The sequence below is a fragment of the Apodemus sylvaticus genome, chromosome 10 (genome assembly GCF_947179515.1).
Source record: "Apodemus sylvaticus chromosome 10, mApoSyl1.1, whole genome shotgun sequence".
Taxonomy (NCBI): domain Eukaryota; kingdom Metazoa; phylum Chordata; class Mammalia; order Rodentia; family Muridae; genus Apodemus; species Apodemus sylvaticus.
In genome coordinates, this window is record NC_067481.1 from 74,725,569 (window position 1) to 74,740,563 (window position 14,995).

A 14,995-nucleotide genomic window follows, 5' to 3' on the forward strand; every position below is an offset into this window, starting at 1 on the left:
ACAAGCACCAAATGAAAGACTGGAGTGCCTTGAATTCCCCAAGCACCAGGAGAGGATAAGAGTACCACCTGTAGCTTTTAGGAAACATTAGTACCAGCAGGGCGGTGGTGGCGCACGCCTGTAATCCCAGCACTCTGGAAGGCAGAGGCAGGCGGATTTCTGAGTTTGAGGCCAGTCTGGCCTACAGAGTGAGTTCCAGGACAGCCAGGGCTATACAGAGAAACCCTGTCTCGGGAAACCAAATCCAAAAAAACAAAACAAAAACAAACAAACAAACAAAAAAAAGGAAACATTAGTACCACTTGTGGGACACTGCACATACCCAATAAGTGTCACCTACATTATTGCTCCAGACAAGCTGAGAACACCGAAAAAACCAGGATTCTCTCCTAGGCCACTCACAAATCAGTGTAACTCTAGTGCATTTTCAATTTTGATCTACAGTGTTTTTAACTTCCATTCTCTCTCCTCATGTTCACGTTTCCTTTTCCATTTCTGAACACACAGTATATTTCTAAAGAGTGGCCTAACATTCCCATATGCAATCCTGTCATCTGGTTATAGGTCATTTTCCTGCTTCTTCTAGGCCTGGTGAGTCTGGATTGAGTCAGTTTCAGATTTTATGGTTTTGAGAGATATATATTAAGGAGTTCCTTTAAATATCACCTAGACAGTTTGGAACAGATTACATGGTCTCAGTCAGATTCTTTAAAGGTTCGCTTCTAAGCTTCAGGGGAGAGTGCCCCAGAGCAGCCCCGTTCTAGGAGTAATCCCGCCTCACTACATGCTCCTGCTCACCAGGTTTTTCTGCTCTGATGAATGAGAACCTAACAGTTTCCCAGCTTCCCGTGGACTCCTGGAACCATCCTAACTGCTCCCTTTTGGCAGTTCTTCTCCCAGTATCCAGTAATTTTTTTCATACCGTGCCCAGACTGGAGGACAGTCCCCTGCAGCAGTCCCACTGGCTCTCTGCAACCCCCTCCTCCACTCCAGTGCTGCCTCATTGAGTTCTGGCTCACCATGAGTCCTTCATGGACTATGGGCCTGCATCTGAGCTGCCTGTCTCTCTGCACTGCAGCCTAGAAATTCCCAGACAGTAGGAGGCAACGGTGAGGTCTTCTCTCAGAGATCCCCATCGTATGCTGCCTACTGACCTTATCTAAAACTACTACCCAAAGGCTGAGTGGTTTTCTGGTTAGTTAAGGTTGGGAGGGAACCAGTACCAGTGAACCTACTACAACCAGAAGTGGAAGTTCTCATGACTGACTTCAAGTCATCCCCTTTAATGTGAATAAGACAAGGTTGACCTCTCTTTCTGAATCTCTGGTTGGCCTGGAACTTGAAATGTAGACCAGATAGGCTTTGAATTCACAAAGAACTGCCATATGAGTGCTAAAAATTAAAATCATGTGCCAATATACCCAGTTAAACAAATCTAATTTTTAAAAATGAAACCTTTCTAGACTACAATTGCAAATGATATTTTTCATTTTTTCTGGTCTCCATACTATTTGCGTTCAATACAAGACAATACTGGAGCCTTACTCTGTCCATCCCTGTTCTACCTGTTCTAAGATCCTGCCGTCAGCTTCACCAGCACACCAAGCACTGCAGGGTTAAACACAATTATATATTTGAATCACTTGCTACTATCAGACATAGCCTTACTAACTTGGCTCAAATGAAGAAGATAGGACCCATTACTTCCAAGAATTCAGTATGGGACATTTTAGCAATCAAAGCCTCAGTTCTAATACAGTCAAAGGAATTTTCTTATGGGAGCTGGAGAGAAACATTTTATCATAGGTCCTGTAGGCTCTTCACAAACACAAGCTCTAAAGGTACTGTATGAAAGAAGCAGCTACTGATGCCAGCTAACACATGTCAGAATTATACAGGTCCTTTTTGTGCACACAGAGAGCTGGCACAGCACAAGCACTGAGTGGGCTTTTATATTCTTCTTTGAAGGGTTCTCTGTGTTTTACTTAAAATTACCTCCATCAATAAGGAAAACCTCACTATTAAAATTATGGAAAATAACAAATGCCTAATGCACAAAAAACTCATGACTAATAGAACAAAGGGTGACGGTCTAGACAAATTTAATGGCTTCATTTTGTGAATGGGTCCAGTGCTAGACTCTAGCCATGAAGACCCTCCATTCATGGCACTGACACTGATATGACTGAACCACTAAACCTCTGTTCATAAATTATATAAAGGGTCAGATAAACAGCTCAAAACACTTCCTCTCTCTTTCATTTATTTTATGTATTTTAAGTTCATATAATATATAAACTTGTGTGTGTTTGTGTGTGTGTATAATATATATATATACACACACACATATATAATACTTTATTATGGAACAAGCTGGATTGAACCTTAGTTTATATATTTTATTTATTTCATATGTAGTATATGAACTTATATATATATATCAAAAATACTTTATTATGGAACAAGCTGGCTTGAACCTTAGTTTATATATTTTAAGTTCATATAGTATATGAACTTATGATACATATCAAAAATATTTTGTTATGGGACAAGCTGGCTCTGAACCTTTGATCATCTTGCCACAGCCACTTGAGTATGGGCTTCCACTGCATATCTGAATTTTCTGCCCCATTCCTTTAAAAATATTTTTAAAATAATTAAACTACATGTAGGGTATGTGCACATGATTGTAGTTGCCCATGGAAGCCAGAGGAGTCAGACCCCACGGAAAGGTAGTCACAGGTAGTTGTGAGCAGCCCAATGTGTGCTGGGAATCAAACTCAAGTCTTCTACAAGAAGTACACTCTTTTAACCACTGAGCCAACTCTCTAGTCCCATTGCCTCTATTTTAAATAAAACTTACCTATTCCCAACTGCCTACAAGTAATTTCCAATTGCCAAAATTCAAATTTATCTAGAATATAAAGATTTTGTATATTGAATCTTTTTAAACTGTTCAATAAAAACACAAAGCAAATATTAACAATGTTGAATGATTTGCTGCTGTAAATGTGCATTATATATGTACACACGGTTTTTGAATGTGACTGGTTCAAAAGAATACTAATCTTGGGCAAGTATATAGCTCAGTGACAAAGTGCTTGGCTAGCACGCATGAGGCCATGAATTTAGCTTCTAGTATGACAAAAAAGGAAACTGGGCAATATTATCTTTAATGAGTATGTATATTTTGGCAGATTTCTTAAAGATTTGTCATATTTTAGTCACTTCTTGTTCTAGGTGAGGGGATCTCAGAAGATAGTCTATTCTTAGTAGTGAAGGATTTCTTTTGTAACATTCAAAATGAAGTTCTGCAGTTTGTCTGTCTCTTACAACTTTTAATCGGAATTAACCATACATTAAAGGTGTGTCTGGCCTCTACAAAGTGTGATAGAGCTACATCCAGATACAACCCAGTACTGGCCTGGACAAAGTCAGAAGAATTTACCAGCTGTGACATATGGGTAAGCCTTATCTCCATTCACAACTCTCAAACAAGGCAATGCTTTTAACCCAAGGACTATACGTTTCTCTTTCATAAAAAGTTACAACCTTTTATTTTAATTTGGCCCATCACTCTATACATCAAGAATTTAGGAATCCTGACCAACTCACACAATCAGTAAACATTTTTATCAAAATCACTAGCATAGCAATCAAAGACTTTTACTGTGTAAGGAAGAGCAGGGGGAAAAGGTAAAGGCAGCAAGTAAAGAAACAGTGACACTTCACTCTGACAGAAACAGAAATAGGAAGGGCGCAGGTTGGGAGTCGGGTGAGGAGAGTAGAGTTCTACATTTTTTTTTTTTGTTTGTTTTTGCAACATTTATATGCTAATAGAAAGCAACCAAAAGTGACAGGGAAAACATACCATGTAAAACTATTGCTTACATTGTAAAGTTCAATACAAATGTAACAGACACACCCACACTCTTCCTGCCTGGCTCTACTTCACTATTTCAGCACAGTTTTCAAAGCCCCCAGCTTTTCTCGAGTTCTCCTCCAGACTGTTCAGAACACCCGCTCCCAGGATCATATGGACGTTTGCTGTAATGATTTTGAATTCTCTGTCTAGTGGCCTTCCTCTGCTATTATCAATTGTAACATTATATGATCTCTTTTCACCTTCTGTTAATGTCGGTCTCCTTCACTGTGCATGAAAATTCCTAAATCCAACTTCAGATTTGTTAAAGGGAGAATCAGGGTGTCTACAGGACTACAATTTCAAACATAAAAAACTAACATAAACCTTTTAAAAATTATCTTGCAACTCTACAATCAGCGTATCGGTAGGCTTATTACCTGGCAAAGCTGTTCTCTAAGGCTTTAACACCCCATCCTGAAATTTCTGTACAAGGCATAAGTGGCCAATGCCAACAAACTCTAGCTGCCAGCAATCTGCATACATACTAATTACATCACTGCCATAGGGCTTTCTCCTTCCCCAACCCCCACTCTGGGCTCAAACAAAAAGCCAGTGTGCATGCACATAAAGCACATTTACAATGTCTGTGCCACACACTAGCTAGGTCTGCCCGGCAAAGGGATTAGGGTGTTCCCAATTCAAAATGGATCATTGCAGCAAGCAGCCAGAAAGCAGCTATGATCTGTTCAGAAATGTACAACACACTCCTTCAAAACTCCCTTGTTAAAAATGAACACTTTTTATCAAGTAACATCTAACTGTTCATCCAGAACAAAGAGCATCTCCACTCACTGATGTATTCTTTTTAATGAACATTATCTGTTTCAAAGTATACTTGTTTAGGAAGTATTTTTACAAAGTAGAATGGTAACACCTTTCAAAATGTACTTTTAAAATAACAACCTTTTAAAGAAAAATAGAGTCAATCTGACCTTTATAAAAATAGGGCAAGTAAAACTCAGTAGTGCATACATGCCTATCTGTGCAACTCATATCGGCCTGTGAAGAGCACCGTAAAATTAACAAGGGTGTCTAACTGCACAGATCAAGCCACAAATATAGAACTAGCCATCATGATAATCATTATGAAAACTTTAAATTTCTTATGTCTTTTCAAATAGGTATTTACTGTTTTTATTTGGGGGAGGAGGCCATAGGCCTCCTTACACCATAGACCAGGCTGTCCTGGGATGCACTACAGAGAACCAAGGCCCCAGAATCCCACTGCTGGGGTGACACGTGTCTGCTATCCCACCTAGCTTCAAATGGTTTTCTTAAACACAAAGAATTTTACCAGACTTCTACCACAGTCTCCTTTTTAAAATACATTCTTTGAGTTTCTAGTACATAAGCAGGATGCCATCTTGGAGTTCTTATAAACCCACAGGGGTAGAAACACTTCTAGATAGACTTCCTGGGGAAAGAGCCCCTCGGAATGGAAGCTTCAGAAAGATTCCTTCAACAGCTTTACTCCAGGCTACTGCCCTTCCTTTTTGTCAGCGCTTTTAATGGTGCTTGGCAAAGTGGGTTTCAATCAGCACTTGCTGGACTGAAAGATCACATGAGTAAAAGCCATTTTGGGCTTGGTTGTCAGCCCCCACACAATGGCTCTGTAACTCCAATTCCAGGGGATACAACAGCCTCTTTTGGTAGGCACTACACGGTACACAAACATCCAACAAACATTCATACCTAAAATAAGTAATATTTTTTAAGGACACAATAATGACACCTCTTCTTCACAGGAGAGGTGAATACTCTATCAGTCTTTTTTTTTTTTTAATTAAGAAATGAAGCCACCTCCAGGCGGTGGTGGTGCACGCCTGTAATCCCAGCACTCTGGGAGGCAGAGGCAGGTGGATTTCTGAATTTGAGGCCAGCCTGGTCTACAGAGTGAGTTCCAGGATAGCCAGGGCAGAGAAACCCAGTCTCTAACCCCCCCCCCCCAAAAAAAAGAAAAGAAAAAGAAAAAGAAAAAAGAAAAGAAAAGAGAAAGAAATGAAGCCGCCAGGCAGAATTATTTTGCCAGTGTATTTGCAGCAGGGGTTTGATACTGGCCTTCAACCTCACAATGCGAGCTATTTCCCCAGTGACAGGATAAGACAGCTGACTTTTAGTTCCCCAAACCTTTCTACTGGACTCCTATAAGCATTATCCAAGATGGGAGTTAATTTGGGGGTGAAAACAAAAGCAACAGATAGTGGCACTCAAAACACTTTGGAGCACAGCATCTCAAGTGGGGGAGGGGGTGGTCTGGATTACCTGGGGAGAACCAAGCCCCAAGAGCAAACCACAGATTTCATAACACTTTACAGCTCTTTCTGCAGAGTAGCTGGCCTCTCTCTTCCTCTTCCTTCCCTTCCACATGACCCTCACGGTTCTTTTCCCCACCAGAAAATAGTGTAGCATTGTTACTGCCATAGTTTGGCAACCTTACATGTCCCAACCACAGTGACTGGCACAGAGCAGGCACCAAATATTTATTGAATGGAGCAAAGAGAAAACTGCTCCTATGGTCGAATAGGGACCTTAAGTGCTGCTTCTAACCTAGTGGAATAAGAAATACACTGGTGTAAAAATGAACGTTTAAGAGCCCAGTCTAAGTTGAAGAAAGGCAACAGTAAAACCTTATGCCCCAAGCCAGTATGTCTCCGCAGCTGAATATATGTTATACAAATACCGAGCTCAGAGAGCATATTTTAATATTTTAGACTATAAAAGCAATCACCATTACCCTAAAGATTGCCTAGATTAGGTCATCCGTACATAAATAGCCAATGTTGGTTTTTAATCCTTTCAACATTGTAAGGTGAGAATGGGAGGATATAGAAGATAGAAGACATCTCCCCAAAGTCCAGCCTGTCAAAATCCCCAAATGTCACACTCCATGGAGAAATGTCCTTTAAAACACTACCAGGAATTAACAGATACGAGTTTACACCAAATCATTAAGTATGCACAGCCAGCATACACAAAGGGAACGCCAAGGCTAAATCAAACGGCTTCAAAGACGATTCCCGATCATTTTGCCTCTTTCCCTCTGGATGGGCACCCGTGACTCAAAGACTTGGCTACTAGTTCAGCTACTCTCACATTCTTTATAATGTGAAAATGTCTAGCGTTTCATGACAGCACAACTACCGGGGCCAGAGAAAACCAAAAGCAACAGGGACCCTCTCTCCTTAGCCACTGGGGGATAGGATGGGGGGGGGGGGATGTTGGGGGGCGAGTAGGGAAGGCCGGGGGGGGGCAGACGGGGGGCTCTCATCCCTAGAGATTCACTGCAGTGTTAAATCCGTGGGATTTCAGGAACAAACCTGCCGATTCCAAAAAACAGGTTAAGCATCTCGTCCACCATGAACTAGTTCTGCGCCCCTGCACCACCTCCTTTGTCTCAACTGTCCCTGCAAACTCGCATTCCAATGCCCTCCAGTAAACAAGCTACCTAAATGAAAAAGAGGAGAACATTCTAAGTCTCGCTTTCTTTTAATTTTAGGGGGGAAATGCAGCAGGGTTTCTGGAGCCTCTTTACCCAGCGGGGAGCAGGCCAGCCTCCACAGCGCGGGGACCTCGATCGAGCCCCATGGGCCGGCGGCCGAACCGCGCACAGACACCCGGCCCCGCCGCCCCCGCGACCCCCGCCCGGCCTCCGGCTTCGGCTTCGGCCTCACCTCCGTGGATGGGCAGCGGTGCCAGCACCTGGCCGCGGACCTCGGCCTTGGGTGAGTCGAGTCCGTAGCGCCCGCGGTCGATGCGGAACGTGAGCGGGGTGCCGCGGCCGGGCTCCTGCACCGTCACGTTGATGAGCGCCGTGTAGTACTCCTGACTCGCGTTGTCCGCTCGCGTCGGCCACAGGCTGCAGGTCAGCAGGGCCAGCGCCGCGAGCCGGGCCGGGCCCGCTCGCGCCGCGCCGCTCATCGTCCCTCCGGCCGCCGCCGCCGCTCGCGGACCGGGCTCCGGGCCGGTGCTGAGAGGCGGGGCGGGCGCGGCCCGGGCTGCGGCGGGAGCGCGCGCGCGCCTCGCGACGAGCCGGGCACGAGCACGGCCCTCTTCGGCGCCGCGGCTCGGTCGTTCGCCGCCCTCACGTCCGCGGCCCGCGCGCGAGTGCGCGCCCGTGGCTCTCTCAGCGGGAGAACGGCTGTCAAGGCAGCGCGAATGCCCAAAGACCAGGCCTGACTACAGGGCACCTGAGAAGACTCGGAGTGGGTGGGAAGAGGCGGTCCGGACTGCTCCGGGAGGGTAGGCGATGCCGCCTCAGGCGCGTGCCCGCCGCCGCCCCATTCCCTCCAGTCGAGCGACAACGCGCAAGCCCGAAGCGCAACCCCGTCTGCCGCGCGTGCGCACTAAGCGCTGCCTGCTCCCGCCCTCTCGCACGAGGGCCAGGGGCGGTCCAGTCACCTGCTAGCTGGCACCAGGCTCAGTGAACTGCCCCAGGCTTTCTACCCCGCTATGACCTGGATCTGTGAAGCTTTCCAAGAACCTATAGAGATGTTGGAGATATGAGTTAAAAAACAAAACAAAACAACTAAGTTAAACGTTAAGGCTTTAAATGAAGTGTCTTTGAGAGCTAACATCCTACTATGTTGGTTGAATGCTGTGTAATAATTGACATCGGTCGGGAGGGTGTCTTTGCGTTTGGGGCCCAGTAGACTTGGACTCAGTAAGGCATCTGGGTGGTTAGCAAGGTCTGTTAGAGACAGATATAAACTTCATAAGGTTGGTATGGTCCTCTTCCTCCACCCCCACTCCCCTCACTTCCTTTCTGTAAAATGGCATAGTACTTGCGCATTCAACAAGGGCTCTGCTGTTTCTTCTGTGATTAGGCCTCTGTTTCCTGGGTGAAGCGGATCACAGTACCTTTTCTCAGGATGAGACCCTGGAGTTGCCTACCAGAAAGTCATAGACTATGTTTGGAGCCTACAAGGGGGCTCTCTCCCGTAAGAATCTCCTCTTCCCTTCCCATTTGTTGGCCTTATCCTCTCTTTGCTAAAAATGCCCCTAGCGCTTGCGCTTAGCAAGGGTTTTTTCAATGTGTAGGGTGCTTATGCCCCTGGCAAGAAGTGATACTGCAGAAGTCCACACACAACCGCTACAAAACCAGGGCAGAAGATAGAAATAGCAATGAAAATAATTTTATGGTTGGGGGGTCACTACAACATGAGGAACTGTATTAAAGTGTCACAGCATTAGGGACGGTTGGGAACCATTGGTATAAAAGTATATGGTAAATAATAATATAGTGTTTGGGGTACTTGGGTGTGGGAGGTCTCCTGGAGGGTGTGGGCTGAAGTCTAAATAGAGTCCTCCTTTGCCTGTCATAGAGCCGCCCTCATGTCCACATTGGCAGGCCATTTCTCTGACTCTACCACTTTCTCTGTCTCTTAAACCTCTTTACCTCTGTCTCTTCCCACTTCTCAGTTCATAAGAACACCTAGATCACCCATATGTCCCATGTCAAATTCCCTTCTTGCCAGAGCTCCACTAAGATCTCAGTTACCACCGTCCCAGGTCCCAGATTCTATTAAGGGCTTCAGTCTGTCGGGGACTGATCCCCTTGCCACCTCTAGGTGTACAAGGTCATTTGTGTAAGGCTCATTAAACAGTGCTTGTGGGACTCCAGGGGTCACGGGCAGTGCTGAAACTCTCAAAAGGTTGTCCAGATTTTCAAAGCCTGTCTCCTCCCTGTCCCTACCTTCTCCCCTTCCTCCTACTCCTTTTCTTCCTCCATAGCCTCCTTAACATCTCTTCTTCCTCTTGTGCTTCCTTGTTTGTTTTCTTAAAATTTCTAAATGTGCCAGCCAGGCGGTGGTGGCACACGCCTGTAATTCCAGCACTAGGGAGGCAGAGGCAGGTGGATCTCTGAGTTCGAGGCCAGCATGGTCTACAGAGTGAGTTCCAGGACAGCCAGGCTACACAAAGAAACCCTGTCTCGGGGAAAAACAAAACAAAACAAAACAAACAAAAAAAAAAACCTAAATGATCCCAACTGGGCCTAAAAACCTGCTCTTATTTTACTATCAGCATGTGTACTTTTACTGCAATTCCTAGTCTGATTTTCTGCCCCACAGACAACCATTCTAATGTGCTTAATGTGTCTTTTCTATGTGTTCTTGAAACATTTGTATTGTCTAGTATTATGTACCTTTTAATTATTAAATAGCACTGGTTTGCCAATGTCTTCTGTTTTCATTCTCTTCATTCAGTAGTACACTGGGTTTTAGATTTACAGTTATTAATGTTAATGCTGAAATGTAACATCTGGGGGCTGGGGAGGTGGCTCTGGGGTAAAGTGATCACTGTGGAAACATGAGAACCTAAGTCCTGAATCCCAGAACTCACATAAAGCCACATATGGTAACACACGTCTGTAATCCCAGAGTTTCTATGGAAAGATGGGAGATGGAAAAGGAGAATAACCAGAGAAGACCTTGCCTCAGACAACATAGAAGGCAAGAACAGACACCTACAGTTGTCCTCTGACCTCCACACATGTGCCACGGCATGAACACTTCCATACAGTGAACGCGCGCGCGCGCGAGAGCGCGCACACACACACACACACACATGGTTCCTAAGGAATGTAACATCTACAGGAAAGTGCAGAAACCATGTGTGTGCACCCAGCAAATATTTCCAAGTTGAAAGCCCTTTTGTAATAACTGGAACAAAACAGAGAACAGCGTTAAAACCCTGAAAGTCTCCCTGGCCGCCTTGTGACGAACACCCCAATATTCTTACTCTTGTGGCTATAGATTGGTTTGATTTACATAAACAGAACCACCCAGCACATACTCAATTGGCATCTGGTTTCTTTTCCTAATGTTATGTTTGAAATTAATTTTCTGTCATTTTAATTTAGCCATGGTTCTTTTTTATTTCTTGTGTAGTATTCCACTATTGATTTATCCATTTCCCTATTCATGAGCATTGTTATTGATTTTTCTCTTGGGACTATGGAAAACAGAGGTGTTGGGAAATCTGTTTCGTTTCTATGCAGCCACGCCTCCTTGTTGTCCTCTCCTTGTGCTGTTGGACTTTGAGCCTGTGGCCTTACCCATGCAGGACAATTGCTCTGCCACCAAGCTTTGAGCTACAGCCCATTTACTATGGCTTGAATATTTATTACCAAGCGTTTATGTGTGGTAACATAATCTCTAAAGCCATATGGTGATGGTATTTGGAGGTCATTGGGTTAGAAGGGTGCTGGTTCGTGAATAGATTGATTTATCTATGGATTCGTGGAGTAATGGACCACTGAGGAATGACTTAGTTAGAAAATCAAGTGCTCTCTGGTTTGCTGGCTCTGATCTTCCCCGTGATGCCTTCTACCATAATAAGATACAGCAAGAAGGCCCTCCACAAATGGTGCCCTGATCTTGGACCTCCAAGCCTTCAGAACCAGAAGCCAAACATATATCCAGCCTTTATCAATTACCCAATTTCAGGTAATATGTTTTAGCAACAGAAAATGCACTGTGTTAGCAGGTTTGGGGGTTCCTATCTTGCATCCCTGAGAGCGTGTGCTTTAGAGTTGCAGGGCAGGGGCTTACTTAGCTTTGGAAGAAGTACCACTATCTTTTCTTAGCTATCCTCTCTTTACCCCAACTCGAATCTCTTTTCTGTCTCCGTGTTTGAGGCCTCCACTGTTGTTACTGACCACATCTCATCCCCAAACTATGACCAAGGTTAAATTATTACAGAAACTAGTCCAATACTATAAAGCAGGCTTGCTGCAGGTATGTCCTGTGGGTTCTCCAATCCTCAGGGTGCTAAAGGTGGCCTATACCCCTAACAGAGAGCCACGTAGGAACTGCTTCTAATGCTAGCATAGTCACTCCAGATTCACTCTCTCCTTGTGAATGATGTGAACAGGTGTGTCCTGTTCCTATAATGGCTTCACAGATAGGCTCTAGGGTCCCTGAGTCCAGTCTTTGAGTCATCAGATCCAACACATAGTGTCTTAGTTACTTTTCTATTGCTGTAATAAAACACCATGATCAAGGTAACTTACAGAAGGAAACATTTATGGGGGATCACGATTCCAGAGGATTAGAATCCATGGTCATCATGGCAGGGAGTACAGCAGCAGACAGGCAGGCGTGTCTCTGGAGCCTTATTTGAGAACCTACATCTTCATCTGAACGGACGAGGCAGAGAGAACTAACTAGGAGTGGTACGGGCTTTTGAAACCTGAAAGCCCAACCCCTATTGACACACCTCCTCCAACAAGGCCATACTTCTAGATCCTTTCCTAACAATTCTATCAACTAGTGACCAAGTATTGAAGTATATGAACCTATGGAAGTGTGTTTAGGAGTGGGGGCGGGGCATTCTCATTCATTTTAGCTGGATATAGTGGTTTGCAGCTATAGTCTCAGCACTCTGGGCGGGAGAGTGGCTCAAGTTTCAAGGTTTTGTGTGTGTGTGTGTGTGTGTGTGTGTGTACATATATATTGAGGTCCAGGCCAGAGAGTCAGACTTTGTTTCAGATAAAATAAATTTTTTAAAAATAGGCTCCTATAGCCCAGGCTGGCCTGGACCTCTTTAAGTAGCTAAAGATGACCTTTAACTTCTGACCCTCTTGCTTCTACTTCCCAAATGCCTGGATTACAGGTGTGTCACAGCTTCTGGTTTCAATATTATCTTCCCCTTTGCAGTGATTTGGTTTTCAATGGCAGTCCTATCAACTGTCTTTAGGTACCACCCACGTGGCCGGCCTTGAAGAGATCCTAGATTCTATCCCCAACCACAAAGGAGAAGAAAGCACTTGGGGGAAGGGAGTGAAAAGCAGGGAAGAGAGGAAGGATTCTTGAAGAAAATTATTTGAGAAATAATTAAATGGCACCTGAACATAGTAAAATTCTGAAGTTGATTTTTTTTTTAATCAAAATATAGGACAACTCACAGTAAAGAGTGGGAATAAAAGAGAGACACTCAGGCCTGGGCTCACAGCAGGGGTGTACTAGAACCTTTTGTTAAGTACTCAGGAATTTAGAGAGTCAGTTGTTAAATCACTGGTAACCTGAAATTGATCATGATATTGGAGCAACATTTACACCATGGAAATTGACAGTCTCTAGGAACCAGGATGTTCTCTCCCCCCCCCCCCCATGTTTTCCTTATTTTACAGGGTGATTTATATAAAATCCAGTGTTTCACGTGTGTTTGGCCACAGGTCTACTGGATGGAATCTGCTTCTCCCATTGTCTCAAGGTCAGCATCCTTCTATGAAACAGAGATAAGGTCCCTGGCCCTTCTAGTTTTAACAGGTTCTAATGTGCTAATGAATGCCTGCAACCGGTAACACTAGCCAGCACATTTCCTCAAGACTTGTTTCTAGAAAGACAAGGACTTTGGAAAGATCTAGGTCGTGGTCAGGTGAGTCTGATGTGCGTAGAGTGCATGAGCACTTGGGTACCAGGAGCCACCCTGTTAACCAGAGGACAGTTATAGAAAATCCACATCATATTTGTGTCATTGGTTGTTGTGGAATACTGTCCTCCAGGTATAACAGCCATTACTTTAATTAGAGCAGTTGTGAGCACCAGACGAGGCCAAGTGGCACCATTGACTTCCCTCATAGAAGGAATGTAGGGATCTTTGTGACCATCACAGCCGGCAGAGTAATAATCCACGGGAGGTAAAGGTAGTTCAATTCAATACAACTAAGTAGCTAGTGTTGGTTCAAACTTCGAGAGACTGACCCCAAGTCGTTTATTTTAGGCATATTTAAGCACAGCACATTTTGGTGAAATTCTTCCTGGTGATAACTAACTCAATCCTCCATGTACAATGAAGCTTAAGATGTGACCACATCAAAACTTTTGTATGTAATTCTGCCACAGCTGTACATGGGCTTGGAAACTCCTTGAGTTCATAAAGTGGGAAGTTAACTTTTTTTTTTTTTCTCGAGACAGGGTTTCTCTGTATAGCATTGGCTGTCCTGGAACTCACTCTGTAGACCAGGCTGGCCTCGAACTCAGAAATCTGCCTGCCTCTGTCTCCCAGAGTGCTGGGATTACAGGCGTGTGCCACCACTGCCGGGTGTGGGAAGTTAACTTAAGGAGGACTTCATCTCCACAGCTATGAGGTCAGTATCCATGCTCTAATGAGACTTTACTAACACTGATGTTTTGGGGTCACCAACACTCCTGCGAGTAAGCCCTCACTGCAGCTCCTGTAAACAAGCCCAATAATCACACTAGACTTGTGTGGAATTGTTTCTTTGGTTTGTTGTTGTTGATCAATGTGGTGAGCTGTGTTGATCAACTTTTGTGTGTGCCTTTCCAAGAAAAATTCACACGGCAGTGATTCCCTCCAAAACTTAATGTTACTTAATAAAAAATGGCAAGTATCTGAAGGCTTTTTAAATGGCACCTGTATGCTTGCTACTTTAATTCAGCCATTGTCATTACCATTTGATCATAAATGCTCGTCTTTACATGGTTTTCATTTTGGCCTGAAGTTTGATGGCAGCTTAATCTGCTTTCTGCCTCTATAGAAAAGGTCTTTTAGAGATGCGCCACGGCTTTGGTAGCGACTGGCTATCCTCCGCTTCTTGAGTGGCAGCAGCCGGCTGGCCCCGGCTCCAAGGTAACCACGTGCGACCGGAAGGCTGTGATCAAAAATTCAGACGTGTCTGAAGAGATTCAACAGGACTCGGTGGAGTGTGCTATTCAGGCTCTGGAGAGGAACAATGTAGAGAAGGATGTTGCAGCTGTACCGAGAAGGAGTTTGACAAGAAGTACAGCCCTACCTGGCACTGCATTGAGGGCCGAAACTTAGGTAGTTACGTGACACACGAAACCAAACACTTCATCTACTTCTACCTTGGTCAGGTGGCCATTCTGCTGTTCAAATATGGTTAAAAATATGGACGGTGCCAAACACCCAGTGATCCCTCCAGAAACAAGGACTGCATCCTAAGCTCCAAATACCACAGACTGAATCTTCAGCCTCGCTATGAGAACGCCTCGTTTGAATCTGTTGTGTTTTGTACAGGGCATCATTCTCTGTACAAGATTGTGGCTATAAAATTAGTAAAAACAGATTACATTTGTATTTATTTTC

The 14,995-nt window shown here is 44.4% G+C and overlaps 1 protein-coding gene and 1 pseudogene across 3 annotated transcripts in view; one reads left to right on the forward strand and one right to left on the reverse strand.

Moving 5' to 3' along the window:
• The window catches only part of Rnf130 (ring finger protein 130), a 101,563-nt gene extending 93,333 nt beyond the window's left edge, over window positions 1-8,230 (reverse strand). Inside the window, exon 1 of one of the 3 annotated variants that reach the window (XM_052194693.1) lies at window positions 7,597-8,230. In XM_052194693.1, coding sequence (XP_052050653.1) covers window positions 7,597-7,843 — 247 coding nt within the window. In that variant the 5' untranslated portion in view covers window positions 7,844-8,230. The remainder of the gene's footprint in view (window positions 1-7,596) is intronic. The other 2 variants (XM_052194694.1, XM_052194692.1) reach the window with 2 other exon arrangements.
• A 3,013-nt stretch (window positions 8,231-11,243) lies between these two features.
• Window positions 11,244-14,793, forward strand: LOC127694452 (dynein light chain 1, cytoplasmic-like; annotated as a pseudogene).
• The last annotated feature ends 202 nt before the right edge of the window (window positions 14,794-14,995 follow it).